Source organism: Mauremys reevesii, linkage group 25 (assembly GCF_016161935.1).
Source record: "Mauremys reevesii isolate NIE-2019 linkage group 25, ASM1616193v1, whole genome shotgun sequence".
NCBI classification, from domain to species: domain Eukaryota; kingdom Metazoa; phylum Chordata; order Testudines; family Geoemydidae; genus Mauremys; species Mauremys reevesii.
Genome location: NC_052647.1, coordinates 9,068,796 through 9,095,926, shown reverse-complemented (window position 1 = coordinate 9,095,926; position 27,131 = coordinate 9,068,796). Strand labels below are relative to the sequence as shown.

At 48.3% G+C, this 27,131-nt stretch overlaps 1 protein-coding gene across 2 annotated transcripts in view; it reads right to left on the bottom strand.

The window, feature by feature from the left end:
- The window catches only part of LOC120391362 (venom factor-like), an 83,196-nt gene extending 58,596 nt beyond the window's left edge, over positions 1 to 24,600 (bottom strand). The window contains exons 1-11 of one of the 2 annotated variants that reach the window (XM_039514934.1): positions 24,442 to 24,600; positions 22,052 to 22,158; positions 21,456 to 21,653; positions 14,215 to 14,407; positions 10,692 to 10,854; positions 9,981 to 10,051; positions 8,884 to 8,978; positions 7,566 to 7,648; positions 7,315 to 7,405; positions 6,723 to 6,825; positions 6,511 to 6,631 (exon numbers count right to left, since the gene is read on the bottom strand). In XM_039514934.1, coding sequence (XP_039370868.1) covers positions 6,511 to 6,631; positions 6,723 to 6,825; positions 7,315 to 7,405; positions 7,566 to 7,648; positions 8,884 to 8,978; positions 9,981 to 10,051; positions 10,692 to 10,854; positions 14,215 to 14,407; positions 21,456 to 21,526 — 991 coding nt within the window. In that variant the 5' untranslated portion in view covers positions 21,527 to 21,653; positions 22,052 to 22,158; positions 24,442 to 24,600. The remainder of the gene's footprint in view (positions 1 to 6,510; positions 6,632 to 6,722; positions 6,826 to 7,314; positions 7,406 to 7,565; positions 7,649 to 8,883; positions 8,979 to 9,980; positions 10,052 to 10,691; positions 10,855 to 14,214; positions 14,408 to 21,455; positions 21,654 to 22,051; positions 22,159 to 24,441) is intronic. The other variant, XM_039514936.1, reaches the window with a different exon arrangement.
- Positions 24,601 to 27,131: the final 2,531 nt, after the last annotated feature.

Here is a 27,131-nt window from a genome sequence, read left to right as displayed (position 1 = left end):
CCTATAGTCAGTGGCACTGTGGCAGTGAAAACAGAATCAGTCCCTTTCATGCTAAAACTACTTATTTTAGCTTTTAAAGAAGCAACAAGAAAGAACAAAAACAAAGTCTCTGGGAGAGAGAGAGAGCACAGTGTGTATGTATCTATATGTAACAGGGTGCTGGCCTAAGGGGCACCGAACCAGCCCGTTAGCTCAGAACCTGCTAGCGTAGCTCCCATGCAGGGGAACTGATTGGAGCTGGCAGGGTGTGGCTCATTAAAGGAGCCTAAGAGCAATCACTTGTGAGCCTGCTGAGAGGAAGGCCTATAAAGCTCACAGACAGGAAGGAAGGGGGAGGGGAGAACTAGTAGGAGTAAGAATCGGCTGCGCCTAGCTAGCACCAGGCACTAGCTGTCCCTCGGCTGGCTACCTAACTGCAATTGACTTGTACATAGAGTTGTATATAGATGGTGGTGGAAATGAATACAGGGAAATAAAAGGACACTGGGTTGCAAAATAAGAGGTCTCCGGCTAATTTGTACAGTGAGCAAGAAGGTGCTAGTCTACACTATATAATAAGATTCCAGGACTGTCACTCTGTCCATGTACTGCTCTGAAGCCTAGAACATCTGTTGTGTCTGTGTGAAGTGATGGAAGCAGCTATACAAGTAAGAGAATGGCTCTTTTTAGTTACAATATCACCAGGTTCAATCGTCACCAGGATTTGAAGTCTGTTACTGGCCAACTTTTAAGTCCTCAGCCATTCTGACTTTACCAGGCTGATGTACAGCTCCAGTAAGGCATGTGCCATGCCAAGAGTCCTACACCATTGTGATATCAGACACAACTCAACCAACCAATCACCACCTTTACTCTACTACTAATTTGCATGTAGTAATTGTAACGTTATTGACATAAACTGTGACCGCATAGATCATTGTTGCAACCATTGTTATATGTTTGCAGCAAATATTGTACAAAGGTTGTCGTGTGAGGTGTCTATGAAGAGGTTATGGTTTGCTGGTTATAATTAGGCCAGCTGTATGTGTGTATCACTTTTGTATTTGAAGTTATAAATATGGGCTATTTACTTGTATCTCAAATGTATTTGATTCCAAGTAGCCTCAGTGAAGCATTAGGTCAGCTTCTTGAGAAAGGACAATTCTTAATAAGTGCCCAATCAAGAAACACTTAACTGACAATGGACTTTGGGAGACCCCAATCCACATCTGAGCTTTCCTGGGAGCGTTCAAACTTACATGTAAACAATAGTGGTGGCCTGCAAACTGAGTCATGCATGGACACGTGACTTGCCCATGTGACTCCAGACTCCATCTTGCTGCTGTGATTTTCCACAGTAGGAACAAAGGGGTGTCCTTCCATGGGGAGAGAATAGAAAAGGCCCTGAAAACCCCTCCATCTTGTCTTCAATCCTGCTTCTTACTTCTGGAGGGACCTTGCTACAAACTGAAGCTCTGAACAAAGGACTGAATGAATGACCAATCCCAGCTGTGTATGTACTCCAGAGACTTGATTTGAACCTGCAGGTTTTTTCATTACTCTATGTAATTGATTCCATTTAACCAATTTTAGCTTTCTTTTCTATTTCTTTCTTTTTATGAATAAACCTTTAGATTTTAGATTCTAAAGGACTGGCAACAGCCAGGGGCAGCTCTAGCTTTTTTGCCACCCCAAGCACGTCAGTCAGGCAGCCTTTGGCGGCTTGCCTGCGGGAGGTCCCTGGTCTCGCGGATTCGGTGGCTTGCCTGCAGGAGGTCCACCAGTCCCATGGCTTTGGCATACCCACCGCCGAATTGCCACCGAATCCACGGGACCAGCGGATCTCCGGCAGGCAAGCCGCCGAAGGCTGCCTGACTGCCGCCCTTGCAGGGACTGGCAGGCCACCCCCCGCGGCTTGCTGCCCCAGACACGCGCTTGGAGCGCTGGGAGCCACCGCTGGCAACAGCGTGATTTGTGGGTAAGATCTGTTTTGTATATTGACCTGGGTCTGGGGCTTGATCCTTTGGGATCGGGAGAACCTTTTTTCTTTTACTGGGGTGTTGGTTTTCATAACCGTTCGTCCCCATAACAAGTGGCACTGGTGGTGATACTGGGAAACTGGAGTGTCTAAGGGAATTGCTTGTATGACTTATGGTTAGCCAGTGGGGTAAAACTAAAGTCCTCTCTGGCTGGCTGGTTTGGTGCCTTAGAAGTGGAGAAACCCCAGCCTTGGGCTGTAACTGCCCTGCTCTAAGCAATTTGTCCTAAATCGATATTCACAGAAGTGTCTCACCACAGGCAGCACCATTACAATAATGTCATTTGTTGTTTGGATTACTTGGTCCAATTGCCACACCCATGCAACGGCACAGGCTTTCAGCTACTAGTTTCATCTGTAACAAGCTACAGCTGCTCGGAACAGAATGGCTGCTCCCTCTGCAGAGAAAGTTTAGAAATCATAGCTATGTAGAGCTGGAAGGGACCGCAAGAAGTCATCTACTCCATCCCCCACATTGAGGCAGGAGTAAGTATGCCTAGACTGTCCCTAAGAGCTGACCCAGAGCTCTTAGAAAAAAATGGTTATTCACCTTCTCATAATTGTTGTTCTTTGAGATGTGTTGTTCAATCCATTCCAATCAGGTGTGTGCATGCCGCATGCACACCTGCCAGAAGATTTTTCCCTTAGCAGCATCCATAGGGTTGGCCTGGGCACCAGGTGAGCTCCAATGAACTTGATCTGTTGTGTGGGTATCAAGGTGAATTTTGTTGAAGTTTATTTGCAGGCCTGGACTGTGGAAGAGGAAGATGGTAAGACGCGTCGCCTTTAATGTCTTGTCATATGAGCCACCCTTGGTAAGGCAGTCGTCTAGGTAGGGGAAAAATATAATCCCATGTTTGCAGAGGTGGGCCATGACTATGGCTAGAGTCTCGGACAATACTCTCAGTGCTGTGGAGAGTCCGAGTGAGAGTGCTCTGTATTGAAAGTGGTCATGTCTGAGTGTGAATCGCAGGAAGCGTCTCTGTGCTGGATGAATGAATATGTGAAAATAGGCATCTTGTAGGTCGAGGGCTGTGAACCAGTCCCCTTGTTCCAGCGTGGGTATTATTGTGCCCAATGTGATCATCTTGAATTTCTGTACATGTACAAATTTGTTCAGTCGGAGTAGGTCTAGTATAGGTCTCCATCCCCCGCCTTTCTTTTGGGTCAGAAAGTAGTGAGAGTAGAATCCTTTTCCCCAATGTTGCATTGGTACATGTTCCACTGCACCTAGGTGTAGAAGATGAGCCACTTCTACGTGAAGTAGGTGCTCGTGAGAGGGGTCCCTGAAGAGGGACGGGGAAGGGAGAAGGGTAGGCAGGCAGGAGATGAAAGGGCTGGAGTAACCTGATTGAACTATTTCCAGGACCCAGCAGTCCTGTGTGACCTGTTGCCAGACATGGTGGAAAAACTGGAGGTGGTGGGCAAATGGGCAAATAGGCAGCGGAGTCAAGAGGTGGTCATGCAGACCCCCGACCAACACTTCAAAATTGATGTTTGTTTCCCAATGGGTGGGAGGTGGCTGGTTGCGCATGGTTTTGTCTGCGCTTAGGAGGTCTGTTGCGGTTCCTTCCAATATCATATGATCTGGTCTGGGACCGGTGATATTGTTGTGTGCGGGGCCTCTAATAAGGTTGATACTGTTGTCTCCTGGAGAGAAACGGGTATATGCCAAGTGTGCGCAGGGTGGCCCTAGAGTCTTTTATCATGTGAAGGACTTGGTCAGTTTTTTTAGAAAAAAGTTTATCTTTGTCAAAGGGAAGGTCCTCCACTTTGGTCTGCAGATCTTTGGGTATACCGGATGCAGATAGCCAGGAAGATCTGCGCATCACCACTGTAGTGTGGGCTGCTGTGTCTGCCATGTCCAGGGATGGTTGTAGAACCGTCCTGGACACCAATTGGCCTTCAACAAGGATTGACTTAAAGTCCGCTCTCCTGTTCTCCAGGATATGGGACGTAAAATCAAAGAGCTTGTTGTAGTTGTCATAGTCGTAGCTTGCGAGGAGGGTGGAGTAATTTGCAATTCTATATTGCAAAGTGGAGGAGGTATAAACCTTGCAGCCCAGGACGGCAAGTCGTTTCAGAATTTTGTCTTGCGGAGTGGGTAGGTATTGTGGCTGTTTTGTTCTGTGTGTCACTGCATCCACTATAAGAGAATTTGGTTGTGGGTGGGAAAATAAGAAGTCTACATCTTTGGTAGCAACATAATATTTTCGTTCAGCCTTTTTGCATGTTGGTGGGATGCAAGCAGGGGTCTGCCAGAGAATGTTAGCTGGGTCTAGGAGGGCTTTGTTCACCTTCTTGAAAAGTTCCTGGAATTGCTTAAAGTTGTCCACATTTTGTGGAGGTGGACGCATGAGGGCTCCATCTGCAGCTGCTGGAGAGTTAGGAGCCGGTGAATCAGGTAAGGGTTTATAGCCCACCTCTTCAAGAGGGGCTTCAGGAGCTCGAGATGTAGATGGAGCTGGACACAGAGGCTCAGAATGGGTCTGTGGTCTGGTGGAAGGGCCACGAGGAGGAGTGGCAGCAGGAACAGATCAAGAGTACCATTGAGGCGAAGGCATAGGGTAAGAAAAGTGAGGTCTCACCCATGGGGGGACAGAGTAGGGAAACTGAGGCTGGTTCTTGTGAGGTGCTGTGCCTTGAGATATATATGGTTCCAGTGGAGGAGAATCAGGCGGAGAGAACTCTGACTGCTGCTGCATGTCATTCTCGCTGTCCGTGAGGGTAGCCAGGTCGGGTGGCGAGAGCGACTGTTCATATAGTGAGCACTGTGTGTCAAGGAGCGGGGAGCCAGGCTCAGGGGCCACGGAGATATCATCTTGATGTAAAAATAGTTGCTGCTCCATGGGCTGTGTTCCTGCGGGGCGCGGAGTGTGAGTGGAAGCCTGCAGTGACTTTTGTTTAGATTTTGTAGGTGCTGCGGGCCATTTATAGGCACCCTGCAGGGGGTCCGCGTCTGCTGCAGGGGTGATCGGCAGGCTCGGTGCCGAACATGCTGCCGGTACTGGCTTCATCTCCAATGCTGGTAGAACCGGTGCAGAGGAGAGCTTTCCCTGCTTTTGCATCCTGCGTGAGCCACGGCTGAGTTGCTGGGGCAGTCAGAGGCACCTGCTTTTGGAGCTGTCAGCACCGAGGGTAAAGATCTCGCAGGAGACCCTTTACCCTTTTGAAAGTCTCTGGGTGGACATTGGGGCATCCTGCCTCTTCGCTTGAGAGGGTGAAGCCGTGCTCCTGATCGGTTCTGACCTGGCAGGGGAGCGTGAGAGAGAGGGTTTACTTGTGCCCATCTCCATAGGCGGCTGCAGAGATTTCTCCATCAAGGCTCTGGTTTTCAGATGGGTACTATGGAGACACTTAGCAGGGACGTGTGTCTTGCTGAGGCACTTCACATACCATGAGTGTCCGTCAGAGCGTGGCATAGGCTCCTTGCAGGAATTGCATTTCTTAAAGCCCGGAGATCCCGGCATCATTGACCTATGATTGCCTGGGGGCAAAGACTCAACGGAAGACGAACGCGAGAGAAAAAGCTTTTTGTTTTTTTTTAAACTAACAAACTATTCTAAAGGAAGGGAGAGAACTGGGATATTTCTGTCTAACTATTTCTACTTCTTTTTACTTATTTCTTTCAGTGACCAAGGAAGAGGTTCAGCACTGCCCTGAGTCCCATCTTCAGCTGGGGATGGTTGAGAAGGAACTGAGTGGGGTGCAGGACGTGCATGCTCAGGCAGACCCGAACGATGCCACAAGACAGCAGCTGAGTGTGTGCATCCTGACCAGGCCCTGCTACCGAAAATCTCCGATCAACGGCGCCGGGACGCACCATCACCTGGAGTGGAGCACCCACAGGGACAGCACTTGAAGAAGAATCTATGATTCTATGATTTCAGTGTCTGTGTCTTTCTGCAGCTGGCCGTCCCAAGCAGGGCGGCATGCTGCAGGGGGCGCGCTGCCGGTCCCGCTGCTCCGGGGGACCTCTTGCAGACGCTCCTGTGCTGGGAGGGCGGCAGGCAGCTCCAGCGGACCTTCTGCAGTCATGCCTGCGGGAGGTCCACCCAAGCTGCGGGACCAGCGAACCCTCCGCAGTCATGCCTGCGGGAGGTCCGCTGGTCCTGCGGCTCCGGTGGACCTCCCGCAGGCATGACTGCGGAAGGTCCGCTGGAGCCGCCTGCTGCCCTGCCGGCAAAATGCCGCCCCAAGCGCGCGCTTGGCGCGCTGGGGTCTGGAGCCGGCCCTGTAAGGGAGCCCAGGCTGGTGGAAAAGGCGGGCTCAGCAGTACTCCAATAGTACCCCGGAGGAGGGAGCAACCCGTCACACCAGGTTTACCCCAGAACGAATGAGATCAGAATCTGGCCTGCAGCCTTTAAGATCTGCAGAACCCTAAGCAGATAGGGCTTTATGCATCTAAATCAACACCTTGAACTGCACTCGGCACCGGTTTGGAACACCCAGTGAATAAAGCACTTGGCTGTGCACTTATTGCTGATGCTCACCAGATTCTGTCAAAACGGTGACAGAGACATAGAGCGAGTGGCCAACCAGTTCGTTCAGGTTGGCAAACCGAGCCTGCAGCATCGCTCTAGTCAGCGTTGCTTCCCCATCTCCGTCTTCTATCTAGAAAGGGAGAGAGAGTTTCATGACCTCATCCATGAAGTTCCCCAGGAGGCATGAATCCCTCCCCCCCACAGCTGAGAATAGGAATTACCGAGATTCTCTTGAGAGACTGCGGGATACTCCTCTTCTCATCATCCACCTTCACCCCAAAGAGGACAAAGGCATGGCCATCTAGTTTTTTCCCATATAGGTACCTGGAGGAGATATGGATGGGTAAGATAGGTAAGGAAACCTATTGCTGAATATTATGGCCTCATGCCACCATTCTCCTCCATAGACCCAGCTGCTTGGTCGGTGTATATCTCCCATGATCCACCATGGTAAGGAGAAGGGGACCATCATAGCTATGGTGCATCATAGGAGTTTAAGTCCAGCTAGCAAGCCAAGCCCATGGAGAAGAATGGAAGAATGAAGCACTCGAATGGCAACTCCCATGAGGCACTGTGCCAGCATTTCTGAATCACTAGATTTTCAGCCCCCCGCCACCCATTTTTGGACATTGGTTTTTTGATGAAAAAAAATCAGAATTTTCTATTGGAAATGGAGACTCTTCATGGAAGAAAAAAGAAAACATTTAGTGAAAAACATTCCCAAAGTGATGCAAGACTTAGGTTTCTTTCTGCACTAAAACCTGTGGTTGCTACCCCACTCAGCTGATCCCTTCCATCCGCTCACAGACCCACCTCGCAGTGATAGAAACCCTGAAGTCTTCATTGCCATCGATGTATAAAAACTTCTCAGACGGTTCCAATATGACTTCGAAACTCGGCAACACTGGAGAAAGGAGAGGGGAAGAAGAGAACATTGAGCTTGTAGGAGAAGGTGGATTGCCAGCAAAGCCAAGCCACAGGGAGAGACTGCTCCAAGATGGTGTCAGGAGAGAAGAGACAGACCCGCTCCCTGAGCCTGGGCCCAGTGGATGCCGGATTCTTACCGTACTCCTTAACATCAAATTGTGCACTGAAGGTCTGCTGAGGGGAGTCTTCATACCTGGCTGTGATCTTCCAGGTTCCCAGACTGGAGGAAGGAAATAAGAAGGAACACTGAATGCACTTAACACACACATTTCACAAGGCCCACCTGGCTCACTTCTTTCTCCAGTAATTTTATCGGTTCCTGAAGCTAAATCTGAGCCATACATGGAACTCAAGCTGTCTTCAGGGAACCATGGGGAACCTCATACAAGTCATTTTTTTCTGTACCTTGATGTTTTCATGAACCAGAACTAAAGGCAGGGACTTGGAACAAAACATTTGATCCACAACCCCCTCAACCTTTGGCCAGCAAGGTTTGAGAAATTTGGATCTAAACTTTGTGGCCAGCACTTGTTTCTACAGTCTGCGTGGACCAAAACCCTCAATCCAAACAATCGCAAACATAAGGAAACTCCGATCCATAAAAAGTCTGGCCCCTCACTCACCAGCTCACTGATGTAATTTTCAGAGTAGTTGAGCTTTCATAAATCCCACAGAATGGGAGGTAGGGTGCTCAGCACTTTTGAAAAACAGGCTAACAGGGCCTAATCCTGCCTTCACGTACTCTAGAATAAATCAGGAGTAATGGCAAGGAAGTCAGTGCAGCTTCATTCTGGTGTCTGCATAGACTTGGAAAGACTGGTTTTTATCGATACGTGTCATTGATTTCACTGTGCACATGCATACCGACAAAAACACATTTACATCAATAATATCAAAATTTACAGATAGGCAAAACGAGAAAAATGCACCTTGAGAACTTACTACAGTTTGATTTAAGGCTTAATACTTTGTGTATTTGGATATACGATGTTGACAAATTTGTGTTTTAATGGCTATAAAGCTTTCCCTTTTTTGAATCTCAGTGTCTACTGTCATTAAATAATTATTGTCAGATCCCGCCACCATTTTCTGGTCCTCCATGTTTTCCCCCACCTGTGAACATTTAAAGTGCTAAAACTCAGAATGGGAGATGATAAAAACCCATACTTTAATTTTGCACAACTGAGCATTTGAAGTGATAGAAACTGGGAAAAAAGGCTTACAAATAAACAGGATTATCCATCCAAACTATAACAAATACAAATCAAATTATGCCACGACTGGATATGTGGCAGGAGAGTTTGTTTTCTCCACATCACTTGGAAATGCCTGTAGGAGATGATCTAGCTGGTGGGCCACACACAGAAACTAGTTCCACATCATCTCTTCTGCTTTCCTGCCCAACTCCTGCAAAGCTCTGCTCCGTTCAGGAATAGTAACATCCGGGCAATCTACCTGATAATCTCCGGCAAATTATGGCTCAGGGAGGAAATGCCTGATTTCAAGAAGGCAGAGATGGGAATCCTCTTGATAATAATGGACTCAGGGGTCTGGAAAGGAAACAAGAGTTTAGGGAGAAAAAATGCTTCCAATTGCACTTCACAACATCATCTGCCACGTTTACATTCCTGGGCCAGTGGAGGGTTCTCCATACTTCCAACAATATCATGTAACAATCTGGACTCCACTGATTTGTTGGAATTTCGTAACTAGCCAGAGACACTGGAAAAAACGACAAATCTCTCCTGACCTGGCTCAGCAAGGCCAGCAAAGAACTCAAGGAAGCAGCTTGAAAGACTAAAGAGCCTCCATGGCAGAATTGCAGATGCCAGACTTAACCCTGAGCTATCTGCAAACCTTGGAGCTGCCCAAAGGGCTGTGTTGCTCTGCCAACCACAGCTGCTCCCCATCGCAAGGTCCCAGCTGGCTATGATGCTGCTCAGGGCAGAGTGTCAAAGAAAGGGGAAACTGAGTCAAAGAGGAACTGAAGGGACAGATGTGTTCTCTCCCCTCCCAGCTGGCTGAGGTAAGGAAAACCCCGGGGGATTATTGCCCAGGGTTTTGCAGCTGATTCACTTTATTTTATGGATCATAAAGCCCAGTGGAAAGGGCCTTAACAGGACTAACACCTGGAGCTGTAATCCCTGTTCCTGCCACCAGTTTACATGTCCTTCAAAGGGCTCCTTGCAGTGGCTCCTTGTCTTCAGCCTTCCCAGACAACTACCTGCCTGGCTCTTCCTGAAGAACTCCATGCAACTTTCCTCAAGCGTTAACACCATTGCAGAACCGTGGGACTTCCACTGAGAGCTGCCTGGCTGCTGCCCCTGCAAACTTTGTAACCTCCTTAATGACTGGGGGAGAATTTGGATGCCAGAGGTTTTCAAGGAGAGACCTCAGACAATCATTTGCTTTACTCCCAGCTGTACCTTGTTGCTGCTACACACAGGGGTTCTATGCAGCCTCCTCAGTCACAATAAATTGCTGCACATTACCCAGAGAAGTGGCTAAACCCACCTATCCCCCCACGGGCTCACTCAGAACAGTAACCTCACCTCAAACTCCACAATCACTCTCTTAGACACCGGTTCCAGTTTGTGACCCACGGTGAAGATCCGGTAGAGGACTGAGAAAATAAAGAGAGACGAGAGGGATGTCGTTAACTGATAGACACCTTAGCCCAGATCCTCAAAGCTACTTAGGTGTCTAAATCTGATTGAAACCAACCGGAGTTCGGTGCCTGACCCCACAGAGGGGTTGTTTCACGATAGCCTCTCTACAGTCGGAGATCTCCATAATTTTTTCTTTAGGGCATTGTCTTGCTTTTCTCCCCTGTCGCTAAGTACCAGGTGGGAGGGCTTTGTCATTGCTGGGATCTGTCCTGCTCTGAATGGGCTGGGATTAGCAGCCCCTATTTCACACAGGCTTCGGGACAGCTGTCAGATGGGGACATGTATCTTGGTACAAGATGGAGCAGAACCAGTCACTGGGATTTGAAAAGTTCCATCGCCCATTCTCAATCCAATGGCCCACCCAATCTTTTGGTATCTAACACTCAATGGGACATCACAGCTAGGACCATGGTGAAGGGTGAAATATTGCAAATTGGTGGTGGCAGAGTCTCTGGTCCAACTGTCCTCCATCTTCAACCAGACAACAAGCAAAGCAATATGCACAGGATGGCCCCAGCAGCCCAGCTGTAGATATGGCATAACATCAGCAGCCCCCACCCCTTCCCATTAGAAGAGACCAGGGGAAGGCAATACCTGTAGACCCGGGTGTATAGATGGTTTTATCTGTCTGGATAAAGATGTATCCACTGTGGAAATGGACCAGAACCACTTTCTCCAGGGTTTGCTGAGGGAACTTAGCCTGGACCACGACATACTGGTTTTGTCTGGAATCTTTTGTTATGTTTTTGGTGGGAACCTGCATGAGAAGAAGAGCATGGATGAGTTCTTCCTGCTTTTACTCACCACCACAAGCAATGCTCTACGCAAAAGACCTTTGCAGTGTTAATGATGCTTAAGTTACAAAATCACAGAATCATAGACCTGAAAGGGACCTTGAGAGGTCATCTAGTCCAGTCCTCTGCACTCAAGGCAGGAGTAAGTATTATCTAGACCATCCCTGACAGGTGTTTGTTCAACCTGCTCTTAAAAATCCTAAATGATGGAGATTCCACAACCTTCCTAGGTAATTTATTCCAGTGCTTAACTGCTCTGACAGAAAGATTTTTTCTTATGTCCAAACTAAACCACTCTTGCTTCAATTTAAGGTCATTGCTTCTTGTCCTATCCTCAGAGGTTAAGAAGAACAATTTTTCTCCCTCGTCCTTGTAACAACCTTTTATCTACTGGAAAACTGTTATGTCCCTTCTCAGTCTTCTCTTCTCCAGACTAAACAAACCCAGGTTTTTTTCAATCTTCCCTCATAGCTCATGTTTTCTAGACCTTTAATCATTTTTGTTGCTCTTCTCTGGACTTTCTCCAATTTGTCCACCTCTTTCCTGAAATGTGGCGCCCAGAACTGGATACAATACGCAAATGGAGGCCTAATCATCGTGGAGTAGAGCAGAAGAATTATTTCTCATGTCTTGCTTACAGTATTCCTGCTAATACATCACAGAATGATGTTAGGTTTTTTGCAACAGTGTTATACTGTTTACTCATATTTAGCTTGTGATCAATTATGACCCCCAGATCCCTTTCCACAGTACTCCTTCCTAGGCAGTCATTTCCCAGTTTGTACGTGTGCAACTGATTGTTCCTTCCAAAGTGGAGTACTTTGCATTTGTCCTCATTGAATTTCATCCTATTTACTTCAGACCATTTCTCCAGTTTGTCCAGATCATTTTGAGTTTTAATCCTATCCATTATGTAAATCATTGATGAAGATTGTCATAAACATACAAATAAGGGTAACATAAAATCCCTCCTGGGAAGCTGTTCTAAATCACTTTACCTGTAAGGGGTTAAGAAGCTCATACAATCTAGTTGGTACCTGACCAGAAGGGCCAATGAGGAAAGAAGATACTTTCAAAACTGCCCGGGGGGTGGGGGAGATTGTTTGTGCTCTCTTTGTTGTCCCCTCTCCGGATGGAGGGAGAGATCAGGCAGGTAAAACATCTCCTGAAAACATATCTAAAATGATCCATCTACGATTATAAAAAATTGCAAGTAAGGCAAGGAAATGCATTAGATTATCTTTTGTTTTAGTTTGTGAATTTCCCCTATGCTAAGAGGGAGTTTTATTCCTGTTTTGTAATTGTGAAGCAGAGCCAAAGGGAGGTCCTCTGTGTTTTAAATCTTTTTATTACACTGTAAAGTTACCTTCTATCCTGATTTTGCAGGTGTGATGCTTTTACTTTTTTCTTTATAATAAAGTTCTTTTAAAAACCTGATTGATTTTTAGTGTCCTAAAAACCAGAGGGTTTGGTCTGTGCTCACTTTGTTAACCTACTGGTTGGTATATTATTCTCAAGCCTCCCAGGAAAGGGGGTGAAGGGGCTTGGGGGGATATTTTGGGGGAATACAGACTCCAAGTGATGCTTTCCTGAATTTTTGTGTAATCACTTGGTGGTGGCAGCAATACTGTCCAAGGACAAAGAAGGGAATTTGTGCCTTGGTGAAGTTTTTAACCTAAGTTGGTAAAAATAAGTTTAGGGGGTCTTTCATGCAGGTCCCCACATCTGTACCCCAAAGTTCAGAGTGGGGAGGGAACCCTAACAAAGATATTGAACAGAACTGGACCCAGAATCGATCCCTGCAGGACCCCACTCATTATGATGTTATACATGGAAAGAATCCATAAGAAACCACAGACTTTTACTAACTCGCTCTACATGCAGTTCCTCCAGCAGCTTACACAGCTGCGAGAAGATGGTGGGTCTCCTCACTGGGGAATACCCCAGGTGGACGGAGATTCCCAGGATGGCACAGTCAGTGTAAGTCACTACCAGTGAGTCAGGCCAGACCATTTGGACAGCCCTGTACCCATTGTCCGGTCACCTCCTGTTATATGGAATGTTTGTTAACCAAAGGGCATCCCATGGGTGCCCTGCTGAAGTCAGTTCTACTGCACTGATGTTCTCCTAACTATTCCTACTGTGCTCCCCTAAAACTGTAACATCTTGGAGACCTTCCCTCTGTCCCCACAACTCTCCATTCCTGGCCAGGACTTTGGATCAACTCAAAATGAGAATCCTACTCCACCAGGGAACCTCACCATCCTTACTCTCAATTTTTTCTTCTACCTCCTAATTTGGGGCACCTCAGTTTTTAGAGCCACAGCAAGAGAGTCCTGCATCACTAATAGATTCGTAGATGTTATGGCCAGAAAGGACCAACCTGATCAGCTAGTCTGACCTCCTGTATAACTAGAGCCCAACCAAATTCATAGTCTATTCTGGTCAATTTCATGGCCCTAGGATTTGAAAATTAGTCAGTTTCATGTTCTCAGACGTTTACATCTGAAATTTCGGAGTGTTGTAACTGTGAGGATCCTGACCCAAAAGAGAATCATGGGGGGCGGTCACAAACCTGTTGTGGAGGGTTCATAGGATTGCCACCCTCACTTCTGCACTGCCTTCAGCTTCCTGCAGCCGCAGGAGGTTCCCAGAGGTGGAGGTGGGTCTGATCTCCCCGCTTGCTGCTGGGAGCGCCCCAGCCAGGGGCTCCTAGCTGCTAGTCCCAGCCGGGCTGGGGAGGGATAGGACTTCCTTTTCCCCTGCACAGCCCTCGGGAGATCAGACCCACCTCTGTGTACCTCCCCTGGCTGGGGCGTTCCCAGCAGTATGGGGGAGATTGGACCCACCTCCACCTCTGGCAACCTCCTGCGGCTTCAGGAAGCTCTGGGGCTGCTGCCCAGTCCTGGAGCTTCCTACAGCCAGGGGAGGTACCCAGAGGTGGATCTGATTTCCCCAGAGAGCAGCTGTGCAGGGTAACAGTAAGTCCTGTCCCTTCCCAGCCCCCAGCCCTGCCCCTTCTCCTCCCCTCCAATAGCTAGATTTCACAGAGGAGGTCTGATTTCATGGTCTGTGATGCGTTTTTCACGGCTCTGAATTTGGTAAGGCCCTATGTATAACACAGGCCATAGACTTTCACCCAGCAATTCCAGCTCATAACTTCATGCTGGGCTAGAGTGTCTCTTTTAGAATGACATCCAACCTGGACAGGGTCTGAATGTCTCAGTATTGCAAAATATTGGAGGCTCCTACAATGAGTGGGACACTGTTGAAAATGATACCTGTTGTTTTACTGGATGACCTGAGGCTGGGTTTTTACCCACCTTTATTACAGCTGTGCCCATCATCCCATTCGCAGGGTTGAGGTCGGTTTGGACCTGGTATAAGATGTGTTTCTTAAGCGGGAAATCATGCACGGTGACTGTAACCACGATTGGGGCACTGAGGCCATGGGCTTCCACCACAACTGTCTCTTCACTCTCCACCCGCAGGACATTGGGTGTGATCAGGGAGTAGCTGTGAATGGTAAAAAGGTTGATGTGATTAATTCAGTCAGTATTTAAAACCCCACTGGTTGTGATTCCCACATCCCCAAGGAGGTTTTATACCAAGTTGTTACCACGGTTTATTTGCTTTACAGCAGCATCTCAAAATCCCAACAGTGACTGAGGCATAGTACAAACACAGAGTAAGAGAGAGTTCCTGCCCCTAGGGGTATGTCTACACAGCTGCTGGGAGGAGTGTGTGACGCACTCCATATGTTTTTTGGAAATATGCTTATGAGTGTGAATATGATGTAACTAGAATATGCCTCATGCAAAAGATCTCTTGTAAGGTATCATAACAAAGGTTCTAACCTACTGAATATATTCCTCCTATTTGTATGCATGTATCATTCTTGTATCTGAAGCTAGAAATATGAAGTATAACTCTAAGGTCCTATTGTAATTATGCAAAGTGTGGGCCATTAATGGTGATTTAGAATCTTGATGGCTCCCATTGACTAGGACAATTGGTTGTAAATGGTTTATTTACCTGAAAACCTACCTGTGGGTTTTACGGTGACATGTGACCATGCTGGAAGCCATCTTAAATCCCCCACCCTGAAGCAAATACTCACGAGCAACCGCATACCATACAACATAAACAGTAATCCAGGAACCTATCCTTGCAACAAAGCCCGATGCCAGCTCTGTCCACATATCTATTCAAGTGACACCATCATAGGACCTAAACACATCAGCCACGGCATCAGAGGCTTGTTCACCTGTACATCTACTAACGCGATATAAGCCATCATGTGCCAGCAATGCCCCTCTGCCATGTACATTGGCCAGACCGGACAGTCTTTATGCAAAAGAATAAATGGACACAAATCTGACATCAGGAATCAAAACATTCAAAAACCAGTGGGAGAACACTTCAACCTCTCTACCCACTCAGTGACAGACTTGAAGGTGGCAATTTTACAACAAAAAAACTTCAAAAACAGACTCCAAAGAGAGACTGCTGAACTTGAATTAATATGCAAATTAGATACAATTAACTTAGGTTTGAACAGAGACTGGGAATGGTTGGGCCATTGCACTAATTGAATCTATTTCCCCATGTTAAGTATCCTCACACCTTCTATGGGTCATCTCGATTATCACTTCAAAAGTTTTTTTCTCCTGCTGATGAAAGCTCATCTCAATTGATTGGCCTCTTACAGTTGATATGGCTATTTCCACCTTTTCATGTTCTCTGTATGTATAAATATCTTCTTGCTGTATATTCCAGTCTATGCATTTGATGAAGTGGGCTGTAGCGCACAAAAGCTTATGCTCAAATAAATTTGCTAGTCTCTAAGGTGCCACAAGTAGGCCTGTTCTTTTTGCGGATACAGACTAACACAGCTGCTACTCTGAAACCATCTTAAATCTGGTACTTTTCCATTTAGAAGGAGGGGTGGGGATCCAGAGAGACAAAAGATTCCTGCCTTCTGCCAAAGCTATAAAAGGGGGTGGAGCAGGACAAAGGGATGGCCACTCATGAGAAAACCCCTGCTTACCACCTAGGAGGGAGTCTAGTCTGTGAAAGAAGCTTATTGGAACATCTCTGAGGGTGAGATACTACCTGTAATCAGTTTCTTAATGTATTAGGCTTAGACTCGCAGGTTTTTGCTTTATTTTGCTTTGTTCTGTCCGTTATTACTTGAAACCACTTAAATCCCAAATCCCATTGGGAATTGGGTGTGTGGGTGCTGGAGATAGGTGACCTGCTGAGAAGCTTTTGGTTAAATTCTGCAGCTTTGGGGCTGTGGACCAGACTTTGGGTCCATGTTGCAGCAGGATAGTGTGTCTGGCTCAATAAGGCAGGGTTCTGGAGTCCCAAGGTGGCAGGGAAAATGGGCTTAGAGGTAATTTTAGCACATCAGCTGACAGCCCAAAGGGATCTCTGTGACCGAACCTCTCACAGCATGGCTCCCAATTTGGGTAGGCATAGGCCTTGTCTACACTATGGGGTTTTGCTATCGGCATAGATAATGCACCATCCATTCCTCCATCAACCTAGCCTCAGCTACACTGGCAGTTGGGTTGGCTTAACTACAGTGCTGCTTAAATCCATGGGCAACGTAGCTGGGTTGACCTAAATGTTAAATGTAGACCAGGGCTGTGACCTTATGAGTGTAATATAATATCTCATTGGAAGGTGACAGGGCCAGAAAGACTTAATCAATTCACAGACTAACCTCACCCATGGCCGAACTTTAGAAACTGGTTAAGAAGATATATAAATGAATAGAGCTTTGAAATGCAAGTCTGCATTGTTAGAAGTAGAAGGGTAGGTGTTTGTTCAGGTCTTCTGATGTAAGCAAACAAGTCTTGTCTATTGCTATAACTTTAATTCAAAGATCAAAAAAGGAATATTAACATTTGTGATGATACTTGAGTAAAATAGTATTATTGTCTATATGTCTCTTTGAAGGTTGTGGTAACCTGTATCTGAACTGTTTAATGGATAAATTACCCTGTGCTAATTGCCAGGATGTTTGGAAGGAGAATTAAGCGTATTGTTTTCTCAGGCCGAAAGGCTGCTGAAAATGTATGAGAACCCTGGGACACAATCCTTCTGCATCTCAGATCTGCTTTGGGTTTCAAGAAGGGGAAACCTTAAGCCATAAGGATTGAGATCCCCAGCCACTGACTGGAGTCACCCTGAATATGGACATTGGACTATAACCTATGGACTATATCTAAAAGAACTTTTGGCAACTACAAACTCACCTCTGCTATGTATCTGAGCCTCAAGAATTAAATTCAAGTCTGTCTGTATATTGATCTTTTAACCAACTCTTTCTCTCTCTTTTTTTTAATAAATTTTAGCTTAGTTGATAAGAATTGGCCATAAGCATGTATTTTGGGTAAGATCTAAGTTATAATTGGACCTGGGTATGTGGCTGATCCTTTGGGATTGGAAGAACCTTTTATTTTATATGATGAGATAAGATTTTCAGTAATCATCGTCATAGCTGATGTGCGTGTCTGGATGGAGGCCTGAGGCGGGCACTTTAAGGAAACTGCGTGGTTTGAACTTCTGAGTAACCAGTGAGGTACTATAGAAGCTGTTCTGTGCTGGTTTGGTAAATCTAAGTATTGAAATAACCACCAGCTTCTGGGGTTTGTCTGCCCCATTTTGTTTGCAGCTCACCCTAATTGAGTGACCTTAGCTGGCTCCCACGGGCAGCATCGTCACAAGGGCATACAGGTGCTAGCTCTGATCGGGCTGGTGCCTAAAAATTGCAGCAGGGTCTCGGCAGCCAGGTTCCAAGGGGCACTAAGACAAAGCACACTAAGGAACTGTTAGTACACATTAACAGTGTCCACACAGACAGTTAGTGTGCAGTGGGCTAGTGGGAAGTAGATTTACACCTCAGTTTTCTGTGAACTAACTCTTCATGGAGACAAGCCCTTCCAAGTCCAGTCAGTTGACCTTGCCCCTAAATCACTTAGGCTGTCTGGAAAATCCTCCCTTAGGCAATGGAGTTAAAGCAAGGTTGCCATCTTCCCGGAGAAATAATTGACTGATTACATCACCCACAGTGTTGTGAATTCACAAGGAAGTAAGCCTGGAGGAAAATAAAAAGTTTTGCTAAACGTCATCCAAGTTGTCTGTCAAGTATCAGAGGGGTAGCCGTGTTAGTCTGGATCTGTAAAAGCAACAAAGAATCCTGTGGCACCTTATAGACTAACAGACGTTCTGCAGCATGCCAAGTTGTCTGTGTGTCACTCTGGTGGGAAGGGTGACGAACAATTGGACTTGAGTTTTTCATACCAGATAAAGATCACACACACACACACACACACATACAGGCAAAAAGTTCAGGGCATAATACACTCCCGTCCCTAATTAAAATTGCTGTGAGTGGATGTGTCGCCCGGCCTGATCCTCTGTCATAAAAGACATTGCTGTTGCCACTTTTCTGAAATGGGCTGCCCCTCTGCACACCTATACAGTAGGGGATGCTCTTCCCTTTAATTCAGCGCTGACCCCAATGCCCCAGCATGGTGCTGGGGGTGCTGCATGCCAACTATCAATGTGGTGCCTCAGTAGGGGGCGCTCTCTTCCAAATCTATGCTGATCTTGATGCCCCAGTTTGATACTAGTGCTGTGCTGGTGGGGGCAGGCCCAGTTTAACTCATGTGTACTCAGTGCTCTTGCTCAGGGCCCTCATCTCAGGGGGTGCCTGTCCACACGTGGGGATGGGAGGGAATGAACAAAGCTGCCAAACAATCCAGCTTGGGGCAGGTGAGCCGACGATGCCAGGACCAGGATGGGAACAGAGGCCCTCCCGCTGCTGCGCAATGGTTAGAGCCAATGGGCCAGAGCAGGGAGACAGGCCAGCCCCATGGTACAGGAGCCACCATGTGGGGTAACTGTGGGGTGGGATCATTCTCCTATACCCTCCTAGGTCATCCCATCTGCTAGGGATAAGACTCAACCCCCTCAGTCACACACTTCCCCATCATTTCCACAGTGCACACTGGGCCCCAAAATTCTTTAATCTGGCACTGTGCGGGGGGCTCAGCAGGGGGCGCTCTCCCCTGGCAATCAGTGCTGGCCCCAATGCCCCAGTGCGGTGCTAGGGGGCGCTGTGCTGCAGGGAGCAGGGTTGGGGGCTCAGTTGAAGGAGCTCTCCCGTCTGAGCTAGTGCTGACCCCAGTGCCCCTTGGAGAGGGAGATACTGTGTCCTCCTGCATTCCACCAACTGCGATCGTACGGTCAGCAGCCAGCGTGTGTGACCCTGTTACGGAGCCCTCTGGAATGCGCTGCCCTTTGCACGGCCTCACCCTGCCTAGAGAGGAGCATGCTGTGCTGGGGAGTCGTCTAGCATGGGCCATGTTTACTGCTCATCTGCTCCGCAGGCAATACCAGGAGCACCTATGCAGGGCGTGTGCTTGGTACCAGCCGTCCACCAGAGCGCTGTCAAAATGGACCAGGTAGGCTCCTGATGTTTCTCCTAGAAATCCTAGGGACGCAGGTCAGGGTTGACACCTGGAGTGAGCCCTGCACAGTGGCTACCAAATCTCCTCTCTCCCTCCTGGGGGAACCCTCCCTCCTCCTTTCCTGAAAGTTGGCCCAGGCTCAGAAACAGGTTTCATAAATCTCTGGAACCCTTTGGGGAAAGCTGCACCGAGGTCTGCATGTCTGGCCTGCAGCCCACCCTGGTGCATTCCCAGTGGGGTCAAGCTGCAAAACCCAGCCCCACATCCGGATGTCTGTCTATCACCCCGAAGTCTGGCACCCGGACGGCAGCCCCTCCAGCCCCATGGGGAGGGTGGGGACCCGACCCAGGTTCCATAGGTGAGTTGGATCATCCTGACAGATCAATGCATCTCTCATGCAGCTTCTGGCTTCTCACTGGCTCAGCAGGCCCCTGAGGTAGGATGAACTTTTCAGCAGCCCTCTCCCCCCACTTCTGAATGGGGGCATCCTCAGAGTTTCCCTCTGTCATCTGCTCAGTGTCACGTCCGTCGTTTGGCCTGGCCATAGGGGGCAGCACTAAATCAAACTAAACTACCTGTTCCTGCCTCCTCCCTTTTATCGCTGCCACCCCCTGGCACCAAGATCCCTTCCCAGCTTTAGAGCCAAGTACATGTGCTATTGGTCTGGCTCTTGGCTGTTCATCTGGCCACTCCAGCACAGACATGAACAGGCCGGGAAGTGGTAACCATGCCAGGCAGCCAATCGGTCAGATGGACAATAGAAGCTTAGCCCCAGGGGCGGCTCTAGCGATTTCGCCGCCCCAAGCACAGCGGCACGCCGCGGGGGGTGCTCTGCCGGTCGCCGGTCCCGTGGCTCCGGTGGACCTCCCGCAGGCGTGCCTGTGGATGCTCCACCAAAGCCGCGGGACCAGCGGACCCTCCGCAGGCACGCCTGCGGGAGGTCTGCCGGAGCCGCCTGCCGCCCTCCTGGTGACCGGCAGAGCGCTCCCCGCGGCATGCCACCCTAGGCACGCGCTTGGCGCGCTGGGGTCTGGAGCCGGCCCTGCTTAGCCTCGGGGTCACACTCAGAGCACTCACCAGACATAGATCTCACAGCCCTTTACAGAGGTAGGTAAGTGTCATGATCCCCCTTTCACAGGTGAGGGAGAGGCCAGCAGAGAAAAGGGGAGGAGCTTCCTTAAGGTAACACAGCCAGTCAGTGACTCAGCTGGGAATAGAGCCCAGCAGTTTTGACTCCTAGTCACACCTCCCGGCTCTAACCACTAGACATCATTGCCCTCCCAGAATCCAGGCATCCCCTGGATATCCCCATTGTGAGAGCGTCAGGTAGAACCAAGGAGTTCTGACTCCCCTTCCCATCTTCTGGTCCCCCAGGCCCATTCCCTCCAACAGCTGGAAATAGAACCCAGGAGTCCTGACTCCCAGTGCAGTGCCCAAGTCGTGGACCACTGTTCTTTGGAAGCCCACCAGCCCCTTGGAAGTGAACTGGGTTCTGGTCTGCCTCATGCACCATAAGCAATCCCCTTAGCCAATTGAGTTACTCCAGTATAAATAACTGTCCATTGAAGTCAGTGGAGTTACGACAGGTTTGCACCAGTTTACACTGAAAATAGAATTTAGCCCCACTGGGTGTCTTGCCAATGTAGAAACTGAGCAAGGAGTTCAAGCTGTGGCCTACAGAACCTGATTCTGGTCTCTTTTAGGGCCTGATCCAAAGCCCACAGAAGCCAACGGAACGACAACCCCACTGATTTCAGTGCATTTCAGGGCAGTGCAACCCCATTGTTTTCTATGGAGTTACTCCCAGTTTACACCTGGTTCACTTAGATCAAGTGAGGCTCAAAATCCAGTTTATTCTTTAAAAAAAATTCCATCTTCCAAACCCCAAAATTAGCCTCAGAACTGAGCGAGGGAGAAGAGGGTTGGATCAGGTGAGGAAGAGAATTTCTGCAGCCTGTTCCCACTCCACACACACTAGCAGAGAAGAGAGGAAAATTGAGCTTGGTTTCCATTGGCAGCCATGTAACGAACCCAGCTTAATATCCTCATCACCGTGGCAGAAGTGCGGGGGTACTTACAGTTGGCCGTGAGAAACAGCCGGGAAGTAGAAAGCAAACACGGCCACCAGGTAGAGAGCAGAGCCCCCCATGGTGAGGACAGGAGGGTCAGGAGAAGTAGCTCCTCCTGGGCTATTTATCCTCAGAGTTGCCTGTAAGCTGAGCCCTTGTGCAAACAGCTGGGCGGGTTAGTCAGTGAGGGGGAGGAGCCCAGGAACCCTGAAAAGTTCAGAACAAAATATGTTTTCTTCACTCCCTGGACACAAGAGTTTATTTGTCTTTCCAAGGGGGGGAGTTGGAATTAGGGACCTGAGGTTGTGGTTGTGTTTCCTCCATGCCCAGGTGATAGCCACAGATCGGAATGGTGGAGCTGTGATAAATACCACAGTTCAGTTTTGCATGGGGGACGGGAGGGGGCTGGAAGTCAGGACTCCTGGGTTCTGCTCCCGTCTGTGAATGAGGAATAGGTTCAAATGGATTAAAGCAGGGCGGGACTGGGAGTCAGGACGCTTGGGCTTTATTCCTAGCTCTGGGAGGGGAGTGGGATCTACTGGGTTACAACGAGGGGGCAGACTGAGAAACAGGACTCCTGGATCTGCCTTTTGACTCTGTTTTACCTTGGGCAAGTCCTGGGATGTTTCAGTAGGGAAAGCGGTCCCAGACGTGAAGGGAGCCCCGGAAGGGTGGATCTCTCTGTCTATCCCACTCGCTTGGATTGTAAAACCTTTGGGGCAGAAACTGTCTGTTAGGCCAGGACTCCACTATACTCAATTAGGGAACCTACACTGCTGGTAGCAATGGTGGGAGTGCTAATAAAGACAAGGCACCAGCATGTTCGACCACCCGTCATCTACACCTGCTCTGTATGTTTGCACAGCACCTAGCACAAAGAAGGCCTTTGGGTGCTACTGCCAGGTAACATAAAACCGATCAAAGGAAATAATAATGTGGAATTAACCTGCGGAACTCATTGCCACATGATAGCCCTGCTTCAGGACATAAGGCAATCGGTGTTAAGAGGTAATGTCCCCTCCAGGTAGGTTATAATCGTCCACAGTAGATTTTCTTGCACCTGGCTCTGAAATGTCTGGCACCTGGCTCTGAAACTCTATGATCTGATCCGGTGTGGCAGTTCCTGTACTCCTAAACAATACATCGTGGTTGGCATCTTCAAAGCCATGTAGGAGATTCAGACACATTGTAATGGCAGATGGGTATCAAAATCCCTTCGGTGGCTTTGAAGCTCAAAGCAGCAATTTGCACAGGCACCAGTTAACCTATCGCTCTTCAACTGCCTAACCCTGTAATCCAGTACCTGGCCTTTTAGAGGTTAAGCTCCTTGAACCAGGCCTTCAGATCTCTGGGACAGATCATCCTCTGGTATGAACCCGCCTAGTCCCACTGAGATCACTCATCTCAGAGTCTGTTTTTTCCTTCCTCTGGGTAAAAGCAAACCAGGGAAGGGTTAATGGGGGAAGGCAGGTTATCAGCTGCCTTCCAGTAACAGGTTTCTTTTCATGACAGTGGTATTTGGACAGGGCTTCAGTCTGGACAATATCCAAAGACATCCAGTTGCAACATATTTACTTACAGCTAAACAGCCAACTGGGCTTACCTAACAACGGGTGTCACAAGTCTGAGCGGTGACAATGCCATATGGCTAGCAGGGCCAAGGAGGAACCAATAGAATGGGAGCGGTGAAAGTAAAAGCAACATAGTGTCATGGTTAAGGCAGCCGCCTGGGACCCAGGAGATGTGAATTCTCTTCCAGGCTCTGCCCTGACCTGCGGTGTGACCTGTAGCATTGCCTCTGGATGATGAATCTCTGGGACAGAGCCACTGCTTCTTCCTATGTATGACCAGCGCCTGGCATGCTGGGCCCTCAAGGTGCTAATGCCGTATGAATAATAAATACAGGGCTGGGCAGATGCTACCATCATTAGCTCCATTTAAAACCATTATCAAGTCTGACCTCCTGCAAAGCACAGGCTATTGTATTGCACTCAGTTACCCCTGTATTGAGCCCAATAACTGGTGATCCACTAAAGCATATACCTTCCGGAAAGGTATCCAGTTGCAATTTGGGGGTGAGTATACAATAATAATCCATAATCCACACACCAGCCTTGCACATTTATTTTAACAGGCAGGTAAAATGTCATTAGTTGTCCCACTTTCAATGGGCAAGTAGATTTTGTGCCCTCATTAATTAATATTTGTTATTATTTGTATCACAGCAGTGCCTGGAGGCCCCAGCTAAGACCAGGGCTCCATTGTACCAGGTGCTGCACGGATTCATGATGAGAGACTGTTTACAATCTGAATAAGGAAGCCAGACAAAGGCTGGACCGTGACCACTCTGCCAGGCTGTACTATACTGTAATTCTCTGACTATTCTAGGACTGGTGGGGGATGAGTGGCCCTGCAATGAATGGGTTAATCTTGCCCTTATTGTCCTAACAATGACTTCCCAGCAGTGGAAAGAAGATTATTAAGATAAAAACATAAGAACGGCCAAACTGGGTCAGACCAATGGTCTTAGCCCAGTGGGAATGAACAAAATAGGGCAATTATCAAGTGATCCATCCCCTGTCGTCCAGTCCCAGCATCTGGCAGTCTTAGGGACACCCACAGCATGGGGTTGCATTCCTGGCCATCTTGACTAATAGTCAATGATGGATCTATCCTCCATGAACTTATGTAGTTCTTTTTTTGAACCCCGTTATAGTTTTGGCCTTCACGACATCCCCTGGCAATGAGTTCCACAGGTTGACTGCATGATGTGTGAAGTGCTTCCTTTTGGTTGTTTTAAACCTGCTGCCTATTAATTTCATCGGGTTACCCCAGGTTCTTGTGTTATGTGAAGGGGTAAATAACACTTCCTTAGTCATTTTCTCCACACCAGTCCTGATTTTATACACCTCTGTCATATCCCTCATTAGCCATCACTTTTCCACCCTGAAGAGCCCCAGATTTTTTTATCTCTTCTCATATGGAAGCTTAATACCTTAATCATTTTTGTTGCCTTTCTCTGTATATATTCCATTTCTAATACACCTTTTTTGAGATGGGGTGACCAGAGCTGCAAGCAGAATTCAAGGGGTGTATTTCTACTTATGAAATAAAGTATTTGGTTCACTTCAGCGCATACTTCTGAAAGGTCAGGAAAGAAACTCCTGAAAAATATAATTGGAAGTCAGGGGATTAGGTAGGAGGAGGAGTCTAGCATTCCCCAAAAACTATTTCTGGGCCCCATTTCGCAAAGTCTGTCAAGTGCACGCTAAATCGCTGCTCTAGAACACATGAAAACAATGCTTTCAGTGAGATTGGAGTAATGATGAAAAGTGAAACATGAAAACACAAAAGCCAAAAAGTGCGACTTGGAAAATAGAAATAAATGTCAAAACAGTAAGTTTAGCCTGAGGCGACCCCCAGGAACTGTAGTTTAAGATCTGCACTTTATACTATTTGCCACAAGTTGCTACAGAATGAATGTAAAAGAAATGCAGCATGCCCAATATGTGCAATTGTAGCTGCTGCGTGAAATATCCGGGGACTGCATGCTTCTAGGCACACTTGCTGAATTTCAGACACAGGCTTCTAAAAAATTCCACCTTTCACATTGAATAATTTAATATTAGATAGATTCAGATGAACATGGCCCTGACCCTCCAACCCACAGACAACCTGCGACACGTTATTGAACAAACACATGGGCGGACTGTGATTTCGGCTGGATAAAGAGCTGGGTTCAATACTTGAGTGAGGAAGGATTTATTGGGCAACAGGTTCCTGCTGCAATTTGCAAACAAGGGGGAACATGAGAAGGGGAAACCTATGGGGATTTTCAGTGAAAGGCAGTGCCTTAGTACCAGGGGCCAGAAGCTGCTGTTACTGTGCTCAGAGTAAAGCTGGAAGAACCCCGTTAGCTTTCAGAGGAGTAGCCATGTTAGCCTGTACCAGCAAAAACAACTAGGAGTCCTTGTGGCACCTAAGAAACTAAAAAATTTATTTGGGCATAAGCTTTTGTGGGGTATAACCCATTTCATCAGATGCATCGAAAGCTTATGCCCAAATAAATGTGCTAGTCTGTAAGATGCCACAACGACTCCCATTAGCTTTGCTGCATGCTTCTGATTTGCATACCAATTTATTTTGCATATTGGTTTGTTGGCATGTCATACCACTGTGTTTAACTGCATGCCCCAGTATTTGCAGATTGGATTATTTGCATGCCAGTTTGCTAGCATCTGGACGGCCTTACAGCTCACCCGCTGTCTTAGCTGTGTCAGTTGGGAAACACACAACAACATCTCCTGCTACTTCAGAGGTGGGCAAACTATGGCCCGTGGGCCACATCTGGCCCGCAGTACCTTTCTGACCAGCCCTTGAGCTCCCGGCTGGGGAGGCTAGCTCCCTGCTCCTCCTCTGCTATCCCTCCTCCCCTGCAGCCTCAGCTCACTGTGCTGCCAGCGCTCTTGGCGTCGGGGCTGCGAGCTCCTGCCAGGCAGTGCGGCTGCAAGAGCTGCAGGCCTGCCCCGGTGCTGTAGACTGCGTGGTGGTGTGGTTGGCTCTGGCCGGGTGGCGCGACTGCCAGTCCTGGTGCTCTGAGTGGCATGGTGAGGGAGCGGGGGATTGGATAAAGGGCAGGGGGTCCCGGGGGGCAGTCAGGGGACAAGGAGCAGGGAGCGGTTGGATGGGGTGGAGGTTCTGGGGGGTGGTCAGTCAGGGGATGGGGAACGGGGGGGGGGGTTGGATAGGCCTGGGAGTGCCAGGGGGCCTATCAGGGGGCAGGGGTGTGGATAGGGGTCAGGGCAGTCAGGGAACAGGGAGCATGGGGGATTGGATAGGGGGTGAGGTCCCAGGGGGGCAGTTAGGGATGGGGGGGGTCCTGGGAGGGGGATCAAGGGAGAAGGAGCAGGGGGGTTGGATGGGTGGGGGATTCTGAGCGGGGTGGAAAGTGGGAGGAGGTGGATAGGGGGCAGGGGCAAGGCTGCTTGGGGAGGCACAGCCTTCACTACCCAGCCCTCCATACAGTTTCGGAACCCCGATGTGGCCCTCATGCCAAAAAGTTTTCCCATCCCTGTGCTTCTTGGTCTAACCTTAGCAATGAGTAATGAGCAAGTGATTGTAATAGTCCGGGGGGGTCAGCCACTAGAGAGTGACATGACCACACCCACTATGTATTACATCCTTATTTGTAAGAGTGCAATGGACTGAGAAGAGAATTGACAGGCAGGAGTTCCCCTGATCCTGTCTTCATGTGGCTAGTGGCTTAATAGCAATTGGTAGGAACTTTGGAGTCTGCTTACTCCTCTGTCTTCCTCCCAGGGCAGTGACCCTGTTTGTAAAGGGCACTGAACATGCAAAGTGTCTTCCATGCTATATGGGTGAAAAGGAAATTAAGAAATACTCCAAATCGAGAACCAGGAGTACTTACTCTCATTTCCCAACTCTAGCCACTAGTCCCCATTCCCCTCCCAATGCTGGGGATAGAACCCAGCAGTTCTGAGTCCCAGTATACACACGACTCTAACCACTAGACCCCACTCACCTCCCAGTGCTGGGGATAAAACACGGGAGTTCTGAGTAACAGGATACACATCTCTCTAACCACTAGATGCCACTCTCCTCCCAGATCTGGGACTACAACCCAGGAGTTCTGAGTAACAGTAGACACACCGCTCTCACTACTAG